Source organism: Seriola aureovittata, chromosome 2 (assembly GCF_021018895.1).
Source record: "Seriola aureovittata isolate HTS-2021-v1 ecotype China chromosome 2, ASM2101889v1, whole genome shotgun sequence".
NCBI classification, from domain to species: Eukaryota; Metazoa; Chordata; class Actinopteri; order Carangiformes; family Carangidae; genus Seriola; species Seriola aureovittata.
Window position 1 is genome coordinate 19135177 of NC_079365.1, and position 24106 is coordinate 19159282.

The following is a 24106-nucleotide window of genomic DNA, read 5'->3' on the forward strand; positions in this document are numbered from 1 at the left end:
TATTTGGCTTTCAGAACACTGTTGTGTTCATGCACCACCGCCAGGCTTCATAAATCAGACAGCCAACTTAAATGAAGGTCCACTTAGTGCCTCAGTGGCTGGACTGTGAGGTTACATACCTTTCACACTGACAAGCGACCATGAAAAGGAAAGTGGGCAAGGTCAACGCCAGCGTCCTCAGCCATACTGTTTTTATTCCACTGTCTTGCATCACTGTGAAATGTATCACTTGGGGGTCAATGAATCTCTGCCAGTTATTGCCACCAACATGCAACGTGCTCAAGAGGCCATGAAAACAGAGGCTGGTGTTGACGAACATATTTGACAGTCATGGACTATGAACAGAAACTGTGTCCGACAGCTACCAAGAAGGCAAAGTGCTCATTTGTTTAACATTTACATGTTATACTTTTGGTGCAGAGATATAGCAGACAGCTTCATCCACTATGCAGATGACTGCACAAACAGACAGATCTGTGTTAGAAGACAGCAGGTATACTTGCAGTAATATGCTAATATATTTTCAGAGAGCAGTATAAATAAAGATAGGGATTGTTCATTGTTCATTTAAACTGATATCACTGTAGTTTACATGCATTTCTTTGGAATAGAGGTGCTGTATGAGGTAGCTTCTATTGAGAGCACAACTACTTTACAGTATTACTCCGTTTTTTTAGGGGCAACGCTCACTGCAGTGTTTTAGTCATAAATTATCATCATCATATCATCATCCATCACTGAGCAGAGGCCAAACAACTGTCCTGCTGGATCACAATGTGGGTGATACTGGTAGGGAATCAGAACAGTCTCTGGGCCTCCTGGGCATGTTCTCCCTACATGAATAATTCACGTACAGCTGAATTTAGCCATGTGTGGATCAATGCATTGAAAATTCAGTAAAGACTCTTTTTGGAGGCTTTGATCTCGCTTCCTGTGCTTAAGAGAGGTGAAAGGCGGAGTTGAGGATCTCTTTTGAAACTAGGAGTCGGGCTTGATGTAATAAATAACTAACTAATTACTAATTACAGGGTGAAGTGAAGTGTGATTCCAGAGCAGGAGGCTACATTGTATGTTTCAAATATCATATTTCCCCATGAAGTGCAACATGCTTCACCGATGAGCTCTTCGGCCTCTCTCTCTCTCCCTCTCTCTCTCTCTCTCTCTCTCTCTCTCTCTCTCTCTCTCTCTCTCTCTCTCTCTCTCTCTCTCTGTCTGTCTTTGCTGCTGACCTGCCCTCTATATAATCCAGGCCGTCTATTCAGGAGAGGGATTTTCTCTAAGCCGTCACCTAGCACCAAGGCTTGAGGCTCCAGCCTCCAGCCGGCCCTGCACCACATCCTGGCACGCAGCCGCTGCACTGAACTGGGGCCTCTTGAAGTGGAAGACGTCCTGCTGCTGAGACGCAGTGTGTGAGAGAGAGAGAGAGAGAGAGAGAGAGAGAGCGAGAGAGAGAGAGAGAGAGCTAAAACCATTGAGCTCCGATTAGAGTTCATATTGTGTCTCTCTTCCTCCCTCTTCCTGTCTGTGTGGTGCTCCTCTCTTGAGCTCACAATGTGTTTTTGTGTTTTTCGAGGCCATTTACACTCTTCAGTCTTACTATAAGTCATCGGCATTGTTTGGACCAAGTGCTCATTTTGTAGATATGATCGCCATTACAAACTTGGGTTGTCCTCAGAGCTTATTCTTGACATACACTAATGGCCAAGAATTATAAAAAAAAAAAAAAATACATTGCAGTGAATCGCATATACTATCCTACTGCTACTGATTGCACAAGTGATTTACAGTATTATGCCGTAAATACTCACTAATGCAGCAAGGTGGTGTTCAGATAGGTCACAAGATAAATCTGCAGGACACTGACATATGTTACAAATTAGGAAAAGAGGAAAAAAACTCCTTGCTTCTTTTCTTGTGAGAAATGGAAGCATTTTAGCTCCTCAGGGAAACGATGCAATCTGGTTGAACTGCTCACAGCTGACAGACATATGCTTCTTGTGATGGGGTGTAATGACTAGGCATTGTTTGTCTATAAAGGGCCACAAACCAAAAAGGCTGGAAAGCACTGCACTGCACTTAATGTGTATTAATCCACAGCGGAAAATAGTCCCCAACAATGCACTAAAACCTACAGTGACTAGCTGTTTTACGACAAACACTTAACATGTTTTGAATCTGAAACAATATATTTGTAACCTTTTTTTTTTTTTTTTTTATTTAACATCTTCAGAAAGAACAAATGGGCTTGGGACTGATGAACTGTTGTTATGGGATTTGTTGACAATAACAAAAAAATACAGAATAAAGCCAGCCCTGTCCTTTAAGGAACATATGTAGCTGTTCACAGATCCAGAACATTATCAATAAGGAAAAACCAACAATTGTGGTAATATCAAAAAGGATGAAAATTTTGATTTCTGTTCCTCAGTATTGATCGTATTGGAAGGAAAATCAGCATGCTACCATGATGGAGATGCCTTTGTTCTTTCATGTGCCTGGAGCTGCTGCTGTGCTGTGCAGCTGTGGTTGATTATTCATGGGTATCGATACAGCTGAGACCAGTGGCGCGTTGCCATATTTAAAAGTGCAGGAATGCACCTGTCTTTCGTAAGCACTGACTGCATAGGGAGAGTGTACTAACTGTATGGGAGGTTTGGTCGGTGGACTGTTTTGGAAAAGCACTGCTTCTCTTTGCAGCAGTTGTGGCCTCATGCAAAGCTTCAACTATACAGTTTGTTAGCTCAGGTAAATGTTACCGCTAAGTCCATAATCCTTATTTACACCTAATAAATTTAACAAGTGTCTTTGCCTTTCTGTTCAGACCTGCTCTGTTTGAAAAGCTACTGCACCTTTTCTAAAGGTGTGGGTGTGCTGACACAGCATGCACACCGAATAACCCCAGTATTTCAAAAGCTTATTACTCCAGTGGAAATGCTAGTTTGCTAGATAAACACACACACACACGCACGCACACAAACAAACACACACACACACACACACACACACACAACACACACACACACACACAGACACACACACAACCACACACAAACACAAACACACATATTTGGACAGTATATGATGCTGTGCATGTGCCAGATAGGTGTGTGAGTTTTCACAGGGTCATTAAATCTGTCTCTGTGCCTCTTGCATGCTCGACTTTAAACCAGACCAGATGTCTCTTTCCTCTGAGCTCTCTGGAAATCTTCATGTATTAAGAGATAAAGTGCATTAACCTCTTGTGGTCTCATTTTCATTGGCTCTGGCAGAAGGAAAAAAAAGAGTTATCATGTTAAAGGTGCAAGCCACGATCTAAATGTAAACAAAAATGTACCAACACAGGATCTGAACTTGGTTTTAGTTGCGAAACATGCAGAAAGCAAATATTTAAATTAAAGAAATGTGTTATTACATATACCTTTCATTTATATGGTTAAAGTAATACAAATTGGGTATTTAATGCTGTTTTCACTGTTCTGTAAAAATGCTGTCCATCCGGGGTCTCAAACTCAAAGCTTAAGACACAGAACCATGATTGTTAGATCAGCACCGTGTACAACAGCTCGTTGCCGTCTGTGTCGTGACTGTGTTGTGTTCAGTGGATGAGGATGAAAGACATATCGTAAAGGACCTTGGATAAAAGCTTTTTATAAATGCAGCCCATTTACCGAAAATCAAAATGGTAAAAAAAAAAAAAAAAGAAAAAACCCCAATAAATTCTAAACATGTGAGGGACATTATGAAACTTGTCTTGTGGGCTGGATATGGCCCCCAGGCTGGTAGTTTCAGTTAGTTGTATGTGAGTAATTGAAGCATCACTGTGGTCAAATAACCAGATGTCTTCTGAATAGAGCTCTTTCAGTTTTATGTTCACTCCTAGGGTTCATCCTACAGGTGTGTTTACCCAGAGGTAAAAAAAAAGATATTTATCTAGGCATAATGGCTCATGACTGTATTCTGTCTCACATAATTTGACTGTGCACACCCTGACCCTGGTGAGGATTAGTGCCAGAAGTGAACATCCTCATGTTCCTTTTTTCTGTAATGGGTTGTCACACCCAGTGCAGCTCCACCCTAACATGGCCCAGGCATGCAGGCCGTTGTTTGCTCTCTTACACTTACAAGGTACAAAGCCATGTCATTTGTCAAGCAGAGGATCCAACCCAAAGTTATTAGAGGATTGTGACAAGGCCAGTTAGCTCTCCTCAGCGAAGTGTTTTTACACGTTACTTCTTACCTCTTTTTGTGCCGTTAATTTCTGATACTTGTATCATATGTTAGATAAATAGCCAGGAGCATTATAATGACTGCGCTATAATGTGGACCGCAGTAAATGAAATCAGTGGCAACATAATAACATAACTGCACGGGAGTGTGCTTTGTGAGATGGGTGGGGTCAGTTTAACAGTAGATGAAGACTGCAGGGAAAACTGATTTTCTGTCACAACGCTCTGTCACATACCCCTCCCTCCCCTCTCTGCTGCAGACTGCACAAATAAGCAATAAATGACTCCTCGTTCCTCTGTGTGGAGTTCAAGACTTAATAAAACAGTGTATGTGATAAAATCTAACTTTCCAGATGGGTATCGCTAATTCTTAAGTTAGTAATAAACTCTTGTTGACAGAAACTCTTTTACCCATCCTGCCAGTAAAATACGTTTGGATGCCAATATTAGATAATTTTTACAAACATAAACAAACACTTACAGTTGAGGTGTTTTCACAGTGGCAACACCTTTGCAAGTCTCTACAAAGATTAACAGTTGAAGAACCGCTTATGTCCCAAACATGAAGTTCCTTTTAAAAGCAATTATCCATTTTTTTTTTTTTTTTTTTCAGGGTGCTCTGAGGTCATACCTATTAGTTGGAAACTAAAGTGGTGATTATGAACACCTATATGTGTGTGTCATCCAACCAAACAGCTAACCTGAGAGCAGCATCCCTCAGGCGAGAGAAAAGAGGGCTAGGACAGGCTTTGAGGGTTAAGCAATTAGATAAAGCATGTGCCCAGTGCAAACAAGTTGAGCTCACACCCATATTGTCGGTAAAAGTCAGTGTGGCAACGTGGTGGTGCCAGGTCAGGAGGGAGGATTAGACATGTTACAACAGTGGCTCCTAATTATCTATCAGTCAATCAGTATGAAGGGAGGATCCACTGGTGTTGTACCAAACCCTCTATTCAGACAGATGCTTTGATCAGTGTTAATGAGTTTGTTATGTTATAGCCATGTTCCAAAGAGCAGCAGGAACATAATTCAGGCAACGTTTTTTCTTATGTTGTTTCCCTGTGGTGTTGCAGTCAGTCCAAGTTGTTGGTCTGTCTCGACTTGCTTCTCCGGATGTTGTAATCTAGAAAAAGTTGTTTTTGTTGAGCAAGGACTTGCAGGAGATCACATCCAATATGAAGTTTTGTCTGCTGCTGATGCATGAAGATCCCCTGAGAGAAACAAAGCTTATAGAAGCTTTATCCCTGTTTTAGCGCATAGAAATATACTGTCGTTGCATGAACTTTAATTAAGCAGTAGGTGCCAGGATTAAAACACGGAACATTCATCAAACTCAAAGATTACATTTCCCAGCGCATACAACCTCTCATCCTCAATTTTAATGTTATCAGTACCAAACATGCTTTGTACCCCATATATAATTGTCTGCTAAATGATATTATTCTGCTGGACAATGGAATAGTTGTAAATGTATTAAAATGCTGCCTACATTGGCCAAACAATATCATTAAACATCAGTGCAAGGTAAAATCACATTAGCCAAAATCATTACTGCCCAAAGATATTCCATTATTTGTCAATTAATCATTACAACATCAGATCACAATAGGCAACACATTGTGCTGCAAGGCATTACCAGTTAATGTAACAATGCACATTCATGTTAATAATAATAATCATAATAATAAAACAAAATGACTTAAAAGACCATACACACAGTAGTAGCCATACAAAACATTTTCATCCCATATAGAGAAAGTGATATAAATACATACATATGCATCTATTAAATGTGGCGCAGTCATGTTGAAAATACTCAAACTATCCAAATCTTCCATAAGGTAATTGAGGGTAGAAAAGTGAAAAGTACACATTCATATTAAAAACGGGCATAAATACTTATGAGCCAGCAGATTAACATTAATGAGTTGAATAACCCAGAGGAATGTTCTCCTCTTGAACCTCCTAGATTTTGATCAAAACTCTCTGTACTTCCTCCCTGAAGGAACAATTTCATTACTGGAAAATGCTCAGTGAACGATATCTCTAACAATTTCCAAAGCTCTATAGATAAAGGCGTAAAGGAGCTTTGCAGACTGATAAAGAGACGGGAGGATAAAGTCATCATATATTCTAGGAAAGCTGACCTTTTTTGGTCACCGTCGTCATATTTCACAACCTGAAGGTCTGAAGTCCAGTTTAAACCTGCCTTGTTCATTGCAACAGACATTTAAGACAGGGTATTGAAAAAAATACTGCTTTTATAAGTCATTTTTAAAAAATATATTCTAACAAACAGCCCAAGACTTGAACACATAAAATACACACACAGAGAGAAGACCCGACGAGATCGCTACATAGGTTGCAAGTTAAGGGCTGCACTATGGTGTAAATACAGTTCAAATGAATACAAATGCACATACACATGATATATAAATATGCACACATACAGTATATGTACTGATTTAAATTTAAATTTTTCATAAAAGGCAAACTATATAATTCACAAACTGAGGCTTTCACTTTTTTTGCCACTTCAGACCAAAATTCAACATTTTCTGCCTTTGCCACATGTTTTCTGGCTACATTTTGCCCTGAATAAATGATATCTAACCATGAAAATAACCAGTATGTTGACATGACATATTGAACAGAGTCATTATATAGAGGAAAGACGGCTGGGATACAACCAGCCCCAGTTTATTCAGCTCATGTATTAGCATTCATTCGGGTCACAGAGAAGTTGCAACTTGGCAAATGGGTTGAAAATGTTTTTTTATCATTCAGCGGATGGAATGTTTTTTCTGATGGTTTGAACAGCCTTTGGGAATTCTGGAAATGCGTTTATAGCAGCATTAAGTGTTTTCAAACAACCTTGTGGGTTTTTCAAATTTCGCTAGTGAATTATCTTAAAGAGAAACTCAGGCTTACCTCTGTGACCCAAATGCTAATGCTATGCTAATACATGAGAGGCACAGACAGGGGAAAAAGCACAACTAAAGCAAAAAAGATTAGTTGAGTGATTGATTAGTCTGCATCCTGCATCTGCATCCTGATAATGGCTTAATTGTTGCAGCTGATTTCAATAAGTAAATAAACGCCAAAAATCCTTTGGTTGTAGCTTCTCCAGTGTGAGGATTTGCTGTTTTGCATCACTGCAAACTGAATATGCTTGGGGTTTGGAGTGTGAACAAGACATTTGAAGAATTCACTGTGGACTCTAGAAAATTTTCTAAACTCCAGAACTATTTTCTGACATTTTACTGTGATTATTGATTAATCAACAAAATAATTGACCGATTATTTGAATATGTATATAGATGGTTAGGGTTAGGCATTCAGTTGTGAGGGTTGGGGATAGTGAAACAAGGCTACCGTAACGTGTGTTGAGCAGAAAAGCATCTCAGAATGAACAACGTGTAGTGGATGGGCTACAACAGCAGAAGACCACAATCGGTTTCCTCTCCTGTCAGCCAAGAAGAGAAATCTGAGGCTGTAGTGGGCACAGCCTGGCTTATATCAGCAGTCCAGACTGGTGGTGATGATGGTGTAATGGTGTAGGGAATGTTTTTCTTGGCACACTTTGGGTCCCTTAAGACCAATCAGTCATTGTTTGGATGTCACAGCCTATTTGAGTATTGTTGCTGACCATGTGCGTCAATTTACCAAATCACAAAGCAAAAGCTCACACTTATTTCAGGAGCATGACAATGAGTTCATTGTACTTCACTGGCCTGGTCACCGGATGTGAATCCAGCAGAACTCACTTGGGATGTGGTAGAACAGCAGATTAACAGCATGAATGTTCAGCCGACAAATTACGTGAGGCAATCGTGTCAACATGGAGCAGAACTTCAGAGGAATGTTGACAATATCTCATGGAATCTTTACCAGGAAGAACTGAGGCTGTTTGAGAGCAAAGGGAAACCCCTTACCCAGGATTAGTATGGTGTTCTAATACCAATAATTTCATTGAGTATAAAATCCTAGGAGCAGAATATGCTCTTTAGATATATTTATAATGCTTTTACAATCCATGACTTAAAAGGTTACCAAAAAATGAAAATCCCTCAACATGAGAATCGAGATTTAGAGCAGTCAGTAAACAATCACAATGTGTTTCACACCGTCTACTATATTAGCTACCAACAATATTTGGTCGCTCCCTGAGGGCCAATGATGGTGGCTTGGGAAAATGTCTGTGGTCACTTAGCAACACCGACAGTCCTCGTGCTTGGCCTGGTGGTGTCTGTGTCGTGTCTGGGTTAGGAGGTCTATATTTAAGACTGACCATGCCTGTGGAACATGAAGCAGACAATGACTGTGCACAGATTTCACGATTTAGTGAACCCGGAACTAATCAGCATTCACATTGGATGCAGGTTGATGCCACCGTTTCCACTGACACAAGATTGCTTGAGAAGATGCAGCGATGGAGGACAAACTGCTTTGTGTGTGTGTGTGTGGGAGTGGTTGTGTTATGGATATGGATTAAGGTCAGGGATGGAGGCAGTGTTAGTTGGAGCAGAGAAATGAAATGAGCTTTGACTTTGGCGTGTTGTCTCGTCAGCTGAGACGCCCAAGCATGCCAGACGTCGGGCTCCTGGGCTGCTCTACCTGCCGCCCCGATCCATTTCACATGGCTGCATTATTAGCACGCCACACATGTCTCTCTGTGGGGTCTGGGGAGGCTATATATCACAGAGCATCATGACATGCAATCGATGACCTACTATAGTCATACCTCCCCCTTTTTTCCCCTCCCAGGAAAGCGTCACATTACTCATAGCTTCACATCTCTGTGCCACAGATGCTGCTTCCCCTAACGCTCCTCCTATCCAGGCAAGATTATTGGAAGAATCTGTGCTGAAAGTGAATTATGGTACCCGCTTGTGCTCTGTATAATTGCATGTAGAGGGTGGGGAATGCTGCTGTCATAGAGAAGACATTATATAGACGCCTATGGAGTTCCAAGGCGAGGAATCACGTGCGCTCTGGACTCTCAGACATGATTTATCAAAGCTGTCAGTGGCCTCATTTCATGTGAGCAGCTGAGCTGAATGGGAGTGTTTGTCCTGCATGTAGCCAGATGTATTGATCCTTCAATCGGTTATCATGTAACGCTTCCTGTTTTACTATTGCCTGCCCTCATGAGAATTAATTGTAATGGTGCTATTAAAATGTCTTTATCCTGTTTAGACTAAGTTCTATCTTGTTTATAAAAAGGCGCATGGTGATTTGTGTCTCCACAGCAATTTACAATGAAAATTTAGTTTTTTACTTTACTGACAAGGAGATAAAGCAGATTAATATTTTTTATATACAGTAATACATCCAGTGGAGATAGTTTTACTGATTTACTTATTATTGTGATCTGATGATATTGTTTTTATAATCATTTATTTTCATTTACTTTATAATGACCTCTTAAACCTTTGATGTTTTGCCATACATTCCTACATATCCTGGGTCTTCAGACACCTTATTACTATTTTTCTATTCAAAAATGTTTGCATTTTGACACCATGAATGAACATGAAAAATTATTTATGACATTTTGGTCATCACAATCTTCATATGGACAAGCATCGCAACAGTTCTAATAAACAGTACATACATAGTTGCTTCATAAATTATACCATCAGGGGAAATTATTTCGATTTGCAAATGAAGCACATTGTGCAAACACACACACTGCCATCTAGGTAATTAGGCAAAGAAGGCATCACAATGTCAAAGGGTTCGGAAAGGATTAGAAAATGACAAAGGTAAATAAGGGCAAATGTTTTATCCTTCAGTATAAATCTTACAACTTGTCATACATAGAACATTACAACAACATTAATGTAATGCTAAGTTAGAAAGAAAAAAAAATTGCTACATTTGGACCCCCTAAAATAGTTTAAACAAAAAATTTCAGGCTGAAATAGAATTAACTAAATTAACTAAAAGTGTATACGATCTCTAAATGGATGCATGTAGGGGTTAAGCTTCTCTAGTGCACAGGATCAGTTTTGAGCTTGTAATTTGATGTGTGGTTACGAAGGAATTTCACTCTCTAAGTAAAACTTTCCATCATGTAGTTTAAAGAGGGTGTTGTCTTGACGTTTTTTATTTGCAATGAGCAACAGAGGATTCGTGGAATGATCCGCAAACCACACCTCAAAGTTTTCCCTGTGCTCCTTTTGGTATTTACAGCCTGTTTGTAACAGTACAATACAGTGGTCACTCTGTAAGACCTTTACAATTTGAACATCATTTTAGAGTAATATAATAAGTAATAATTTGGGAGTCACTTTCCTCACTTTGATTCTGGCAGAGATGAATCACCCTTCAAGATTTAGTCGTAATTAGAGTCATTAAACTCTCACAATGACCATTCATTGAAAAGAATCAAGCACGAGAACATGCGTGTGTCAGATTTGGACGTGTGCACGCTGCCGTGTGCTCAGGCGCAGTGATGGGAAAACATTGAGGCAGCTCGCATGCAAGCGTAACTCCCAGACATACCACACAAGGCAGGGAGTGTTAGTTGGCAAGCGCTGCTGGAATGCTATTGTTCAACGGACAAAAAATGTATGAGAAAATGTCTGTTTGATGTGAGACACTTGCACTCTTAAATCACAGTTTTTTCATGGGTCACAAAACACATAGCTGAGATCTCTTTGCATGCACTGAAATGTGAATGTTTCTTTCTTTTTTCATTCATTTCATTCTACTTAAGTGCTACTGCAGTTAGTGATGCGGCTCTGATTTAAGAAAACAATTATCTGTTCATTATCAGATTAAATTGGATGTAATGTTACTGAAAAAAACAGATTATTCATTCTTCAAAAGGCTTCTAATTTTCTCAATGAATAGAAGTAAAAGTATCTTAATGTGGCTCTTAAAAAACTTCATTAAATTTTGGTTTTGCCTCCCGAAAATTAAAGAGAAACCACTTTATTTATAGCTGCAATTTGAGTTGGCTTTGTTGGCCGAGCTAACACATGTGTAAGACCACAGTTTTGGATTTATTAGAGCGAGATTTCAGAGGATGTGTCTGTGAGTAAACAGATGTCTATGAGTGGACACAGGCTCCGGCTCTCCTGCTGTCTTTGTCCTTGTAAGGAGACTCCGGGTGTGTTCATTTGACTGAGTCACGCCAAAGGTACAGGAAAACCAGAGCCATAGCTATGACCGAGAGGCCAGACAGAATATCTTTGCAGTGCTGTAGTGTCATCTTTGTTTGGATTAGCTTTTTATATCTGGATGCTTGAAAACAGTCTGCGATTTTCCATTTGACTATTATGGACTGCTGAATTGTTACCGCTCCAAATAATGTGGAAGCAGTTGCTGCCCCATTGACTCCATCACCTTTGGTAGGTGACATAAATAGCCTTGAAATGTTGTTGACAGAGATAGCCCCCCCACCCCCCCAATCAGTACGTCAACTTAATCACGATGTCCGGTTATCACTCGTTAAAGGAAAAGTTGTTTCGGCTGTTCAGGAAGTGACAACACAAGTGATGCAGATGCTGTGACAAACGGATTTGTTTCTGCAGAGGATGTGATGCAGTTGTGAACTCCAATGACCTTAGTCGGAGTCCTGCGGCAGACAGGCGGAGTGTTGTGGTCACAGTAAAGCAGCGCTGCCAGCATTTTCAGAACCAGGCTTCAATCACAGTGTGAGCTGGCACGCCCTGCCAAGGGATACTTCTCTCTAATTAGACAGTGTACATTCAGGGGGTCCTGAATGGAAACAAGAGTTTTGTTGAGAAAGTGAATTCTCTAGTGACGCATGTTGTGGTGCCGAAGTGACTTCTGGCTGTGTTTGTGCTTCTCCATGGTAAAGGCTAAGGGTAAGCTAATGTCCCAGAAGTCAATAGGGGTCTTCGGATATCAGCTTTCTCCCTTCCAGTAAACATATATACTCAGACATGCGCTGCCGTACATCAGGACACACACATTTTCCCACTGGCTCATGCAGTCTCTTTTTCTCTCTCTCTCTATCTCTCTCTCTCACACACACACACACACACACACACACACACACACACACACACAGAAAACCCCCTCTGTTTTTTATCATCCACTGTCACCATGCATGTGGACCCACAGTGGCTCATCATCACATGGATGTCTGATACTGTGCGGCTACTTCATTTTCATCAATGAGCTCCTTGTCCATTCTGAATCTCGTACAGTCTTTTGGGAAGTATCTGTGACTCAGCATGCCTGCTATCTCATCTCCCAGTGAACCAGATGAGTGTGTATTAGGAGCATGCGAAGCAGACGGATGCGGTAGAGGCTGAGTCTTCTGTGCCTCGTGTGCGATGCATACTGCAATGCAATTAAAGAGACTCCTAATTTTGTTTATACATGGCTGCCATGGTGCAGAGAAGTGATATGACCCATCACCAGAGGAAAATAGAACTGTGCTGCTAATCATAGCTTGCAACCAATGGGTGGGCTGGGGGGTGGGGTGGGGTCTGGCACTTTATTTTTAGCCACGGTAGTGGCATGACTTTAAGAATGGTAATGTTGGTTGGTTTTTTGAGTCCACCACTTTTTTCCAGACTGAAAAATTTAATCACTTTCATGTCTCGCCCCCCAGGATGAACTTTTGTCATCCCTTTATTTTTCATCTATTGCAATTAGATTGTCACAGGCTATCAACAGACTTATAAGACTAGTGGCATTCCCGACAGCCTCAGCTGATTACCTAGAATTAGCATGCTAACACACTAAACTAAGGTGAACATGGTAAGCACTATACCTGCTTAACAAGCTTAAAGCACAGAGCCGCGAGACTCTTTATTGTCATCTTCTGTTGCTTGCAAATGTACTAAACCAATAACGTGAGCTGCTTGTTTGTGTGTGTGATTTTTCTGCCCAACTGGCGACTATGATGTGATGAATAATTCACCTCTTATCTTCAGTAAATACTGGGATTGCTATGAATGGCTTTGCACTCGGGTTGGTAGCTTTAGTGAATGTTAACTCTATAGCTCTAGCTTGTACCTCCGTCAAAAGCATGAATAGAGATCTTATGTGCTTTGAACTGGTGCCAGTGAGATCTTGTAAACAGATTTCCTACATCTGTGACTGCATGAGGGACGAGGCAGTGAGCATGAAGGAATTCAGGCTGCAGCAGAGATACTCCGCCCTTCTGGGTGTGTGTCGAAGCTCAAATGTCCCTCTGCAGTCACTCAAAGGTTGAGACGCTATTCATGGGCAGAGTTTGTTGTATTTGGAGAAGGATGGAACTTTTATTGAGGCAGTGGGGATGTAAAGATGACTACAAAGGAGGGAAGAGACAAAAGACTGAAAACAGGAGGGGGAAGTGGGTGTGAACACACACTGTCAAGGGCATTTTGTAATCAGAGATGGGAGTATTATCCCCACAAAAGTACCATTACCCTGTCTAGTGGCCCCCAGGGGACCAGGGCCAGCAGTAACTGACCCACCTCTGTGCTCTGTCTTGCAGATGGGAAGAGGAAGTGTCCAAACGGGAGCAGATGGAGTCCACGGTGGAATCCCTGCAGCAGGTTGGGAAACATAAACAATGGAATATATTTCATTAACATAATCAGGTCATTACAAAGGTCATTTACCACATGCAGACAAGGAGTGCAAATAAGATCTGAGGAGTATAGTCTGTACACATACAGTTTCAAAATAGCCCCTACAGCACATGTATGAGCATTTAAATATAGCTCCGTTCTTCATGGTGTTTCATGCAGTGCGGACTCAGCAGAGCTGGACTAGAAGCAGCTACTGTACAGCCAGGAGGATGTGTGTCAGTTCAGAAAAACCATATTACAAACCCATCAAGAGGAGTCAGCTGGCCTGGATGTAGATATAAACATCAAATATCACCAGCAGTCTGCCATTATGTTCATGTTCAGAGCAGGCAAACAGAAAATAGATGTAGTGGCAAAAATCAATTTAAAGTGTCACACCTTGAGGCTGTATCACAACATGTACACTATCCCGGCTGGTGTGAGTACCTCATCTAGTCGTCATCCTTCCCTCTCAGTGCTGTTGCGCAAATCGATCTGTGACAGCATGCGTGTTTGTCTTTGATTCTGGGTCAGCAAAAACCTGGATGGAGAGGTGGAGTGCCACTCTCCCAGGGGGCTTTAACCTTTTAGAGCACACGGGCAGATGTCGCTGTGAATGGGAGAGCCGGAAATCTGCTCACACAGTAAATTCAATGAAAACAGCCAGTTATTGTTATGGGCCCAGAGCCAGAGGGCTGGAGCCATGTGTTGACTTAATACAGAACCAAAAACTTATTGAAGTCAACGGGGTTAATCTTCTTTTTGGTCGACTTTGTTGGTCAAATTGAGTCTTTCAATTGCTGAGACCATGTTTACTAGCTAAATACATTAGCCATCCATTGAAGCCATAGCCATCTTATTGGAATAGTTTATTCTGAAAAGCTCCAACGAAAAGTTAGTTGTCTCAAAAGTTTATAACTTGATATTTTTACACTTGTACGGATTAAACAGATGAGATAATAGCCATAATTAGTGAACCTTAGATGTGAAATGGATTTTGTACCTTCAGACAGAGCGAGGTTAGCTATTTCCTCGTTTCTTGTCTTTATGCTAAGCTAAGCTAACCAGCCGCTGGCACTAGCATCACATTTGCCGTACAGACACGAGAGTCGTATCAATCTTCTAATCTAACTAAAGAAAGAGAATAAGCTTTTTCCAATATGCCAAACTATTCCTTCAAATTTTAGCCTACTGGAATTGAATCACCAAATCGGCTATGATCTACTTCGTTGTATGTTAACATACAGTACATGGTTGCCTTCCCTTTGCTTATGTAGCCTCAGTTATAAAACATCTTTTGTATTACTTAATGCTTTCAGCAAAGGCCCACATTTGCATCAGGTAAATATGTAGAGGCAACTAAACAATGACCTCTGGGTAACGAGCCAAACAGTAACCACATAAAACAGTATAACATGATCATATAAAACAGTAAAACAGAAACAGTAAAGAAAGCTTTATTTGATCAGGTGGGCCTTATCAGAATGTAACCAGGGTCAGTCTTATCTCTACTGGGTAAGTTCATTTACAACCAATGTCTTTGAAGTTGTTGACTCCTTTTACTTTGTCTTTGACACTTTTACTTTATGTGTTTGTATTGTTGTATCACTGGCAAAGTCTGATATGTTGTACTGTTTTTGCAGAGTTGTTGGAGTGTTGTCAATGAACCTAAAACCTACCAGAATGTGTATTATAAATGTTTGATATAAAGATTTACACCAGTTTAGAAATGGTTATTGAACAAATTTACTTCACAAACTTTGGTAAGCAGAGTTTATGTGGTTCCACTAACCTTATTAGGACCTTTATTTACCTGTATGTGCATTTTACCCAGAGTGCCCGGGAATCATCGGAGATCCAGGGTGAGCTGAGCGAGAAGGTGGACAGACTGAAGGCTGAACTCGTGGTCTTCAAGAGCCTGATGAGTGATGTAAGTATTTGTTCAGCGCTGGGGTGATGTCATCATCACTTCCTTAAGTCTGACACACGCTTTCACGTTGTACAAAAACTGCTGGGTTGACTCCCTTGCTTAAAGCAATTGTGTTAAGCAGCATCAATGTTTCAGCATGTACAGCTGTTCTCTCGCACATTCCGAACCATCATTTTGATGAAGCTTGCCACTCACACAGGTCTTAATAATAATACTTAACACACACACCCTTCCTTCCTTCCTTATTTGGATTTAGGAAGTATATGTAATGCCAGAAAGCCTCTAAAACAAGCATTCATTGAAAACAGCTCAAATAGCAGCTGTAGATCAAGAGCATTTCCTGTTCTGTACAGCCCTGTATTGTTCCCTGGCAGGTCTGCTCTAGTGTGATATACAGCTGTAATATACTGCAGTGTGCCCAGTCACAGCTTGTGCTTGCTCAGGGATAAATATAGCCAGATGATGTTTTTGTTTTTGGAAAGCTTTGTTGTTTATCCTGCTTATCTTCACTTTGGCATCTGTACATTGTAGATTTTTCATGTTATTTTCTGTGCTTTACTTCATCCCCAATGTGTGAATCCAGAGACAGGTGAGTGAGATAGCAGCATTGGATCTCATAGAATGTGTAGATTAGAAGTAGTAAGACATCCCGTGCTTTGTTGTTATGGTTGTGTCTTTGAATGTAGTAACCCTCTTGTCATTATTCAGAGAAATGAGTGGTCTTATAGTCAAAGCTTGGGATGAAATAGTGTATGTGCGATGTTTGCACAGTCCATATCTGCCCCGTTAAATCTTATCCGAACAGAATGTATTTGAATGTTTGTTATGTTGACAAATTCAGGATGCAAAAGTGTAGTTCTACTGTAAATAGATGGAAGTTTTAATATTTTTAAGATAATCTTTATTTAACCAGCTAAGCTAGATTGAGATAAATACTGTACCCTAGCCAAAGAGTCAATTACATATTTACAATATAAAACAGGAAACACAAAATTTGTTAAAAGATCAGAATCAAGCAAAAATTTGATCACTATATCATGAATGAAACTGCCAAAATGGATCAAAATCGGATCTTCGAAGCAAGTGAAATAGCACCTTAAATTTTATCATTAAGCTTCTATAAAGTTGAAGGAATGGCCGTTTAGTTTAAGTAAACACCTACTGGTTGGAGCCTTAGCTTTCTGTTATAAATTTGAAGTCTCAAACCAAATCTGAGGGAAAAATTACCCCAATGACATCACCGGGGTTATGTTCTCCCACCAAAGCCACAGAGGACATTCTACATTAACAGTTTTCATTGTTTTCACTACTGGTGTAGTAGTACACCTTGTGCAAGTAAACTGACTGTAGTGTATAAAAAGGACGGAATACCCTTTAAGATAAAAGCTCTCTAAAACAGTACGTAAATGTGATATGAAACTTAAACATTTAAGCACATACCTCATCACTAAGTGGATCAAATGTTCAGTGGACAAGCAATGATATGGAGATGAGTTAACCGACACCAACGAACTGAAAGATGTAATATGACCATAAAACAATCGGCTGATGTCAGTCAACTTAAACATTTTGCCTGTAACAATGAATCAAGTTCACACACTGTTTGTATATGTCTCTCTAAAATCTCCATCCATCTCAATGCAGCAAATGACTGACTTGGACTCCAAGATTCAAGAGAAAGCCCGGCACGTGGATATGGACATCTGCAGGCGCATCGACATCACGGCCAAACTGTGCGACGTGGCTCAGCAACGCAACTCGGAAGACATGTCAAAGATGTTCAACGTCAGTCCAGTCAGGTCGCTCCCAGAGAAGGTGGGCATCCATCTAACTGCTGCCCCACTGTATGTCGGAGGAGCTGACAGTGATGGCAGAAAAACATATGAATTCTTTTGTGAGGGAAACAGTCAGCACTCTGTAAATGAAATCAGAGCCGCCAGTGGCTGACGGTGTTGATTTTTCACCAGCTGATCATCATGTACTGAGTGACCCCCTCTCTGAAGGCGCTGGAATGCATTTTATATACAATACACTCTCAAACATACAACAATACACATTCAGAACAATTACAGTACTGACTCTTACATAAGCACACACACATAGAGAGAGAGAGAGAGATAGAGAAAAGTGAAATGCTGATGTTGTAACTTTGCTGCACACAAGGTTATCACATTGCGCCGACATTGCTAGCTAGAGCCCAAGTATCAATCCACTGTCAATCAAGTTGGAGGCTTCTTTTATGTCACATGTTGTTATATGTCTCTGCCTAATATGAAATTTCTTATATTTACACTATTTATAAGAAAAGAACTCTGCACAAAAAGTGTTTCATCTGCAGATCAATGTAGATAAAAAAAACTGAACCAGAGATGAGGACTACAAATTAGCATTAGCTAGACATCCTGTATATACACATTACATTTCTTCTTTCTGTCATTTAACCAGTTCAATAAACAAATAAAAGAAAATGCTGCAGGTTCAGCATTCACAAGTATACGTTGAAAAATAAATCATCACACTAAACACCGGTTGTCTTCTTCGCATTTTGCCTCAGGGTTGGATGTGTGTTTATGTTTGTGTGTGTGCATTGCAGGGGGCTGTGGCCTGCTGCAGGAAGAAAGAGCGTAAAGTGGTGTCAGATGAGGAGAATTCAGAGATGGATGCCGAGCCCAGCCTTTCAGAGGAGGAGGTCCCCGGGTCGCTCAACATCACGGATGAAATGAAACGCATGCTAAACCAGCTGTAAGCAACACCTCACATGCACACACACACACACACACACACACACACACACACACACACACATGCATCAGCAATGCCCACACAAATCTGAACCGAGTTCTCTCGGCTTTGAATGAAACTGAATGTGCTTTGCAGCTGCGCCATACCAGCACAGTATTTCCCTGCAAAGTTGTTGTGATGGAATTGTTCTGCGTATTCCTTCATCTCCCTCTAGCGTTTATATGGAGTGTTGCATCTAACACACTATATGCTCGTTTAGCAAAACTCAGCAGATATATATACCGTGGGCATTCAGTTGTTCTGTTAAGGCCAAAGTGCTTATATATTTGAATTCTCTCTAACATTTCTCACCCTCACAAACTTTGGCTGTTTTGGATTAACCTATTTACTAATCACTAACTTTCAGTTGCTGGCTATATATTATGTTTGACTGCTTGTGGTTTCTCTAAAACCTTTCCTTTCCCTTCTTTTCATCGTCTTTATAAACGCATGACCTTTGCTGCGTCTGGTGGCTGTTATACTTCTCCTTCCTCTCCTCTCTCTCTCTTCTTCTTTCCATTCTTCTTCCATTCTTCTCCCTTGTCCTACACAGACATTGTTCAGATAACTCCTTTGTTACCAGGCGCGAGACATTCGAAATCGACGACGACTGTGACAGTCTGACATGGGAAGAAAATGAGGAGACTCTGCTGCTGTGGGAGGACTTCACCAACTACAACGTGCCGTGCGCCATCGCTGCAACAACCTGCACAGCCATGGCCCCCAGCGATGGCAACGGTGAAACCACTGATCCAGTGAGTCCTCTCTGCATTTACGGTCCCGTGCACACTATATGGTTTTCAGGCTCATGCAAGTCAGAGTGTAGATCATTGCTATGGATGCTGTGTAAGACATCTCCTCATGCATGATGAATGAGGCCTGTCTGTGCTCTCTAAGGACTCCCAGGATGGAAGTCTTGGCAGCCTCATTGATGAAACGGAGTCACTATTTAAGACCAGAGAGCAGGAGTACCAGGAGACCATTGGCCAGATCGAGGTAGACAATCTATATGTGTCTTTGTGTGTGAAATAATTCATAATTCATTTTGTACTTTAGTTTTTTTTAAATTATAAATTGCTTTGAAACTTTACAATTATAACATAATATGATCATATAATTACTTCCACTCACAGTCGATACTAAATTATCACCCAGTCCTATTGTGTATATAGTAAATGTACTTGGGAATTATTGTGGTTAAATTATTATGCATATTCTTCATGTATACACAGAAATCACATTGCTTGGTCATGAAAATAGGATTTAAGTCATGGAAAAGCATATATTTATTTACTTCCAGTCACACAGAAAGATTAAAGCAAATAAACAAACTGTGTGAAACACTGAGTCTGGGTAATATTTCCTCTTTCCGTTCATTTCCCTTAGGGGCCGTATGAAAGTTATTAGGGTGGGAAATTGCATTAAAAAAGAGGGAGGGTTTTCTATTTTTTCTTTTTGCCGAGGGAGTAATCTTTAATGTAGAGACTGACAGAGAGTTTTGAGTTGCTGGAATGTTTTGTAAATGTTCTGGTCTATGAATCCCAAGCCCAAGAATGGATCCTTGTGGCACACCGTTTTAATATTGTGGTGCACATTTGGTTTTTCAAGTCGTACCAATTCAACACTTTTATGTTATTTTGTATAAATATTAACCTGGAGGGGTTTTCAGGGGTTTTTCTGAAGTCAAGGGGAAGATCAATTTAAAATGTTAATGAAGCTATGGATAAGTGTTTAGATGTTATTACTAGCATACTTTCCAATAAAGGCCTATGCAATTTGGCATTGATAATAAGGGAAATGGAGATAGTACAGTTATTACATACATACTCGTTGTATTCATGTTCGTCAAGAAAAAAAGGGGAAATTATGTAGTGGGTAGGAACATTTTTTTTAAGGAATTAACATAAAGTATTACCCTTCACTCAATATTATTGTTTTATCCATTGTGTTCTTTTAGATGGAACTGGCCACAGCAAAGAGTGACATGAACCGACATCTGCATGAGTACATGGAGATGTGCAGCATGAAGAGAGGCCTGGACGTGCAGATGGAGACCTGTCGACGGATGATTAAAGGAGGCAGGAACTCTCCCTCTTTCAGCTCTGTGGCCAGCAGCGACTCAGGGAACACAGATGAGATCCAGGACGAGATTTCGGACAAGGACGTAGAGGCCGAAGTCTCTGTTAGTTGATGGCTGCATAACCGGGCTTTGTCCCATCTCCTCCTGACCACCCCTTGTTGTCATGGGGGTTAAATGTGTATAGAGCTCCACCCTGCTAGAGAGGTGGACCAACTTCAATCTGGGCCTGTTTGACCTGTTTAAGTTCTGATGGTCATGCTCACTGATGCGGGCCCAGAACTGGTGCTTTTATACTATTTCTGTTGTTTAGAAAGTGGTGGTGGTTGTGGGGATGTGGGGATGTGGGGGTGTGGGGAGGTGGTGTCTTTGCTTCACAAAGAGAAAAAGGGTGCATATAGAGTCCGAGCTGTGCTTTCTTCCTCACTGCTGCCTCGCTGGATTCTTGTCCAGAGCTTCACATCATTTTTGGGGAGAGAAAGAGAAATTCTCAAATGTTTTAAACAGGCTGAGAAGTATTTTCTACAAATTCTTACCCTATTAAAGTCCTTTTTTTCTAAAGGAATTGAAAATAGTACATATTGTGCTTCTTGTTCGGTGAACAACAAATACATTATTCACAGAAAATAAAAAACATCCATCTTTTGAATTTTAATATTCATTTTAGATGCAGAAAGTCAGTTCCCCCTTGTTTGGTATACTGTTTTGTTTTCGTATTATTTAAGTCCAGGGGTTGTTTGTGATCCAGATTGTCTTCTGCCAAGGAGACAAAACAAGAAGTGGAGACAAATGGTGTTGGAGTTCTGGTGGTTTCTGAGGGAACTCTGCAGGGTTGCCAAAGCTGACAGAGGAAAGGAGCACAGCCTTTTGATGCATCAGTGCACTACTGACGTTCTATGCAATTTAGCTGGCCTTACTTTCAGACTGGCTTTCACCCTTCATCATTTCTCTTCACACCAATACAATTAGCCTTTTAAGCAAAGCAGGTGTTTTCTATGTATCATTTCGAGAAGTTTTTTTTCTGTGTGTGTGTGTGTGTGTGTGTGTGTTTGAGTGTGAAAAAATCTATGTATGGGACATTTGTTTTTTTCATGGACACCAACAGTAAAAAAGTGGAACAGCGCCCCCCCTTGAACAAAGGACAAAAATCTTTGCTCATGACAATAATATAGATGCTACTTGATAATGAAACAATCAGTTCATTGCTCCGATTAAGGTGTACTTTACTGGGGAAACATTGTTCTCATCTTGTGCAGTTTACTTTGCACACATCAAGACATATCATCGTAGATGTCTAAAATGCATTAGTTTTTATGAAATAGATCGAATAAATTGAAGTTATCAAAGCCAAACAAGGCTCTGAAACCTCTTAAGAAAAACCAAAGGACTCATTTTGAAAAGTTTCCCTTTCACACAATCATTCACACACAATCCTAATTTTCATTCATTGTTTTTTGGAGATAGATTTCTTTGGTTATGTTTGGTGTTATTCTGGTGTAGTTTCCTGCTGTCCTGCAGGGGACTCTGTTCCAGATGGGTGGCACATCCTGCTTTGTCTCTTCTGAATCGGGGCTACAAGTGTCAGACTGTACATAGAGAGCTGTAGGCATGTGATCGTATACCCCAGAGGCCTTTTTGTTCATATTAGTCTTTTGCAACAGTTTGAGATGTCTCACAATTTCGCTTTTCAGTGCTTCCACTGGATTAGCGTAGAAACTGATCGGCGCATGGGGACAGAAGTGATCTTTTTATCACCTCTTTGTATTATAATGTATGTACGGTTTGCTGGATCAAAGATTAAGTGCTACTTCTATCTTGGAAGATTTACAGAAGCAGAATGTTAAAATACAGGCCTTTTGTTATTTCAGCATGTTTCTGTGGAGAAAAGGAGCTATGGATCTTTTTTTATAACATTATTTTTTGAACTAAATAGCTGCAATGCAGACTGTGCGCTACGTTTTTAATCAAAACAGTGTCTATCCTAATCATTGATTAATTGTATTTGTGGCAGAAAATGTATTTTTCACTGTTTTTAATCATTTTATGTTAACCAAAAAGTGTGTTAATGTCACCATATTCAGCTTTTATTATATTTTCAGGAATATTAAACTTGTTCCAGATGTTTTGGTCATTTATTGGCCGTATCAGATCACCCATCATAAAAACCAATTGATTATATCAGACAATAGTGAGGGACAGTCTTACTCGCAGAGAAAACGCCACATGCTTTTTTTGTTTGAGTTGATGTAAAACCAGCCTGATAAGTGACAAAGAGCCATTCTTTTATTGGTACTGTACTTTGCAGCGGTGACATCCAACACATCATTTATTGATTGTATGGCTGTAACATCCAAAAAAAAAAAACAGCAGGTCTAACTACACATCACGCTGTCTTTCTCATCACTCTGACCATCACACTAACCAGCCAACCAAAGCAAATATGTACAGTAACATACGACAAAGATGTAAATCAAGCTATGAATCCTACTAACTCAGTCTCAGTATTTGTACAGGCCTACCACAGATGTGTTAGTTTGCAGAATCATTCATTCTCGCAAACTATTGGACATTCAGTGTATTATCTTCACTCTCCCATCACTTGAAGCAGGTCAGATTCCAGTTATATCAGTTGAAAATACTGTAGCAACCCTCCTTGTTGAATGTAGCTTGATTGGAGGCATCCTCTAAAGACCTTACAAGTAAATGCTGAGCAAAAAAAAATTGTAGCTTTTTAAATCCAGGGATATATGGTGTGCTGTTACTTCATGGAGACCTTGGTATGTTTTGCTTTACTAAACGGGTTCTTACCTGTATGTGACCTTGGTGTATGTAAATTAGGTCCTGGTGGATGTGAATGTTTCATACTAAAAGGGTTTTATACGAGTGGTTTTTATCAGCGTTGCACTGGGAATATATGGTTGTGTTAACTGTCGTGTCAACAAACGGTTTTACATGTTCACTTGCATACCTGTTTGCTGTCATTATCACCTTCACTTTTGGTTTAATAAACACGACGGGGAGATAAAAAGGTGCAGCAATACTTGTGGCCATATTTGGGTAAAGTCTACTGAAGTGTGTTGGATACTGGTCTTTGCGTTTAATTTGCATCACAGGTCACATCCTGTTGATCCATTTTAAGTGGTTGGTTAATTTAATTGCTTTTCCTTCTTTCTTTTTGTTTACACTATTGATACAATGTATTCAAGTGGGTCTGGGGCAAAATTATGAATGTACTCAATTGATATTGGGGTAAAATGAAATAAAATGGTGGATTGGATAAAAATCAAGACTAATTTGCTTCTTGTATTTTTAATGCTTTCCATTTAATATTTTCTCGAATTTTAAGTGCAGGCTTCATGTGTTCTGAGTGTTTTTTGTTTGTATTGTTGAGATAATATAATCTACAGGCTATGTTGTAATTGAAGTAAGCCACACATAATACTTCGAGTACAGTATGGATGCTTTAGTGTTGCAGCTGTAGAGAGGCTGTCAATGTAAGAGTTCATGTATGAGTGTGATGCTTGAAAATTATGATTTCAACAATGAA

At 40.2% G+C, this 24106-nt stretch overlaps 1 protein-coding gene across 2 annotated transcripts in view; it reads left to right on the plus strand.

Moving 5' to 3' along the window:
* The window catches only part of iffo2b (intermediate filament family orphan 2b), a 28863-nt gene extending 5015 nt beyond the window's left edge, over positions 1-23848 (plus strand). Inside the window, exons 2-8 of one of the 2 annotated variants that reach the window (XM_056396228.1) lie at positions 13696-13756; positions 15606-15701; positions 17346-17516; positions 18295-18443; positions 19036-19237; positions 19380-19478; positions 20440-23848. In XM_056396228.1, the coding sequence (XP_056252203.1) occupies positions 13696-13756; positions 15606-15701; positions 17346-17516; positions 18295-18443; positions 19036-19237; positions 19380-19478; positions 20440-20673 (1012 nt within the window). In that variant the 3' untranslated portion in view covers positions 20674-23848. The remainder of the gene's footprint in view (positions 1-13695; positions 13757-15605; positions 15702-17345; positions 17517-18294; positions 18444-19035; positions 19238-19379; positions 19479-20439) is intronic. The other variant, XM_056396237.1, reaches the window with a different exon arrangement.
* Positions 23849-24106: the final 258 nt, after the last annotated feature.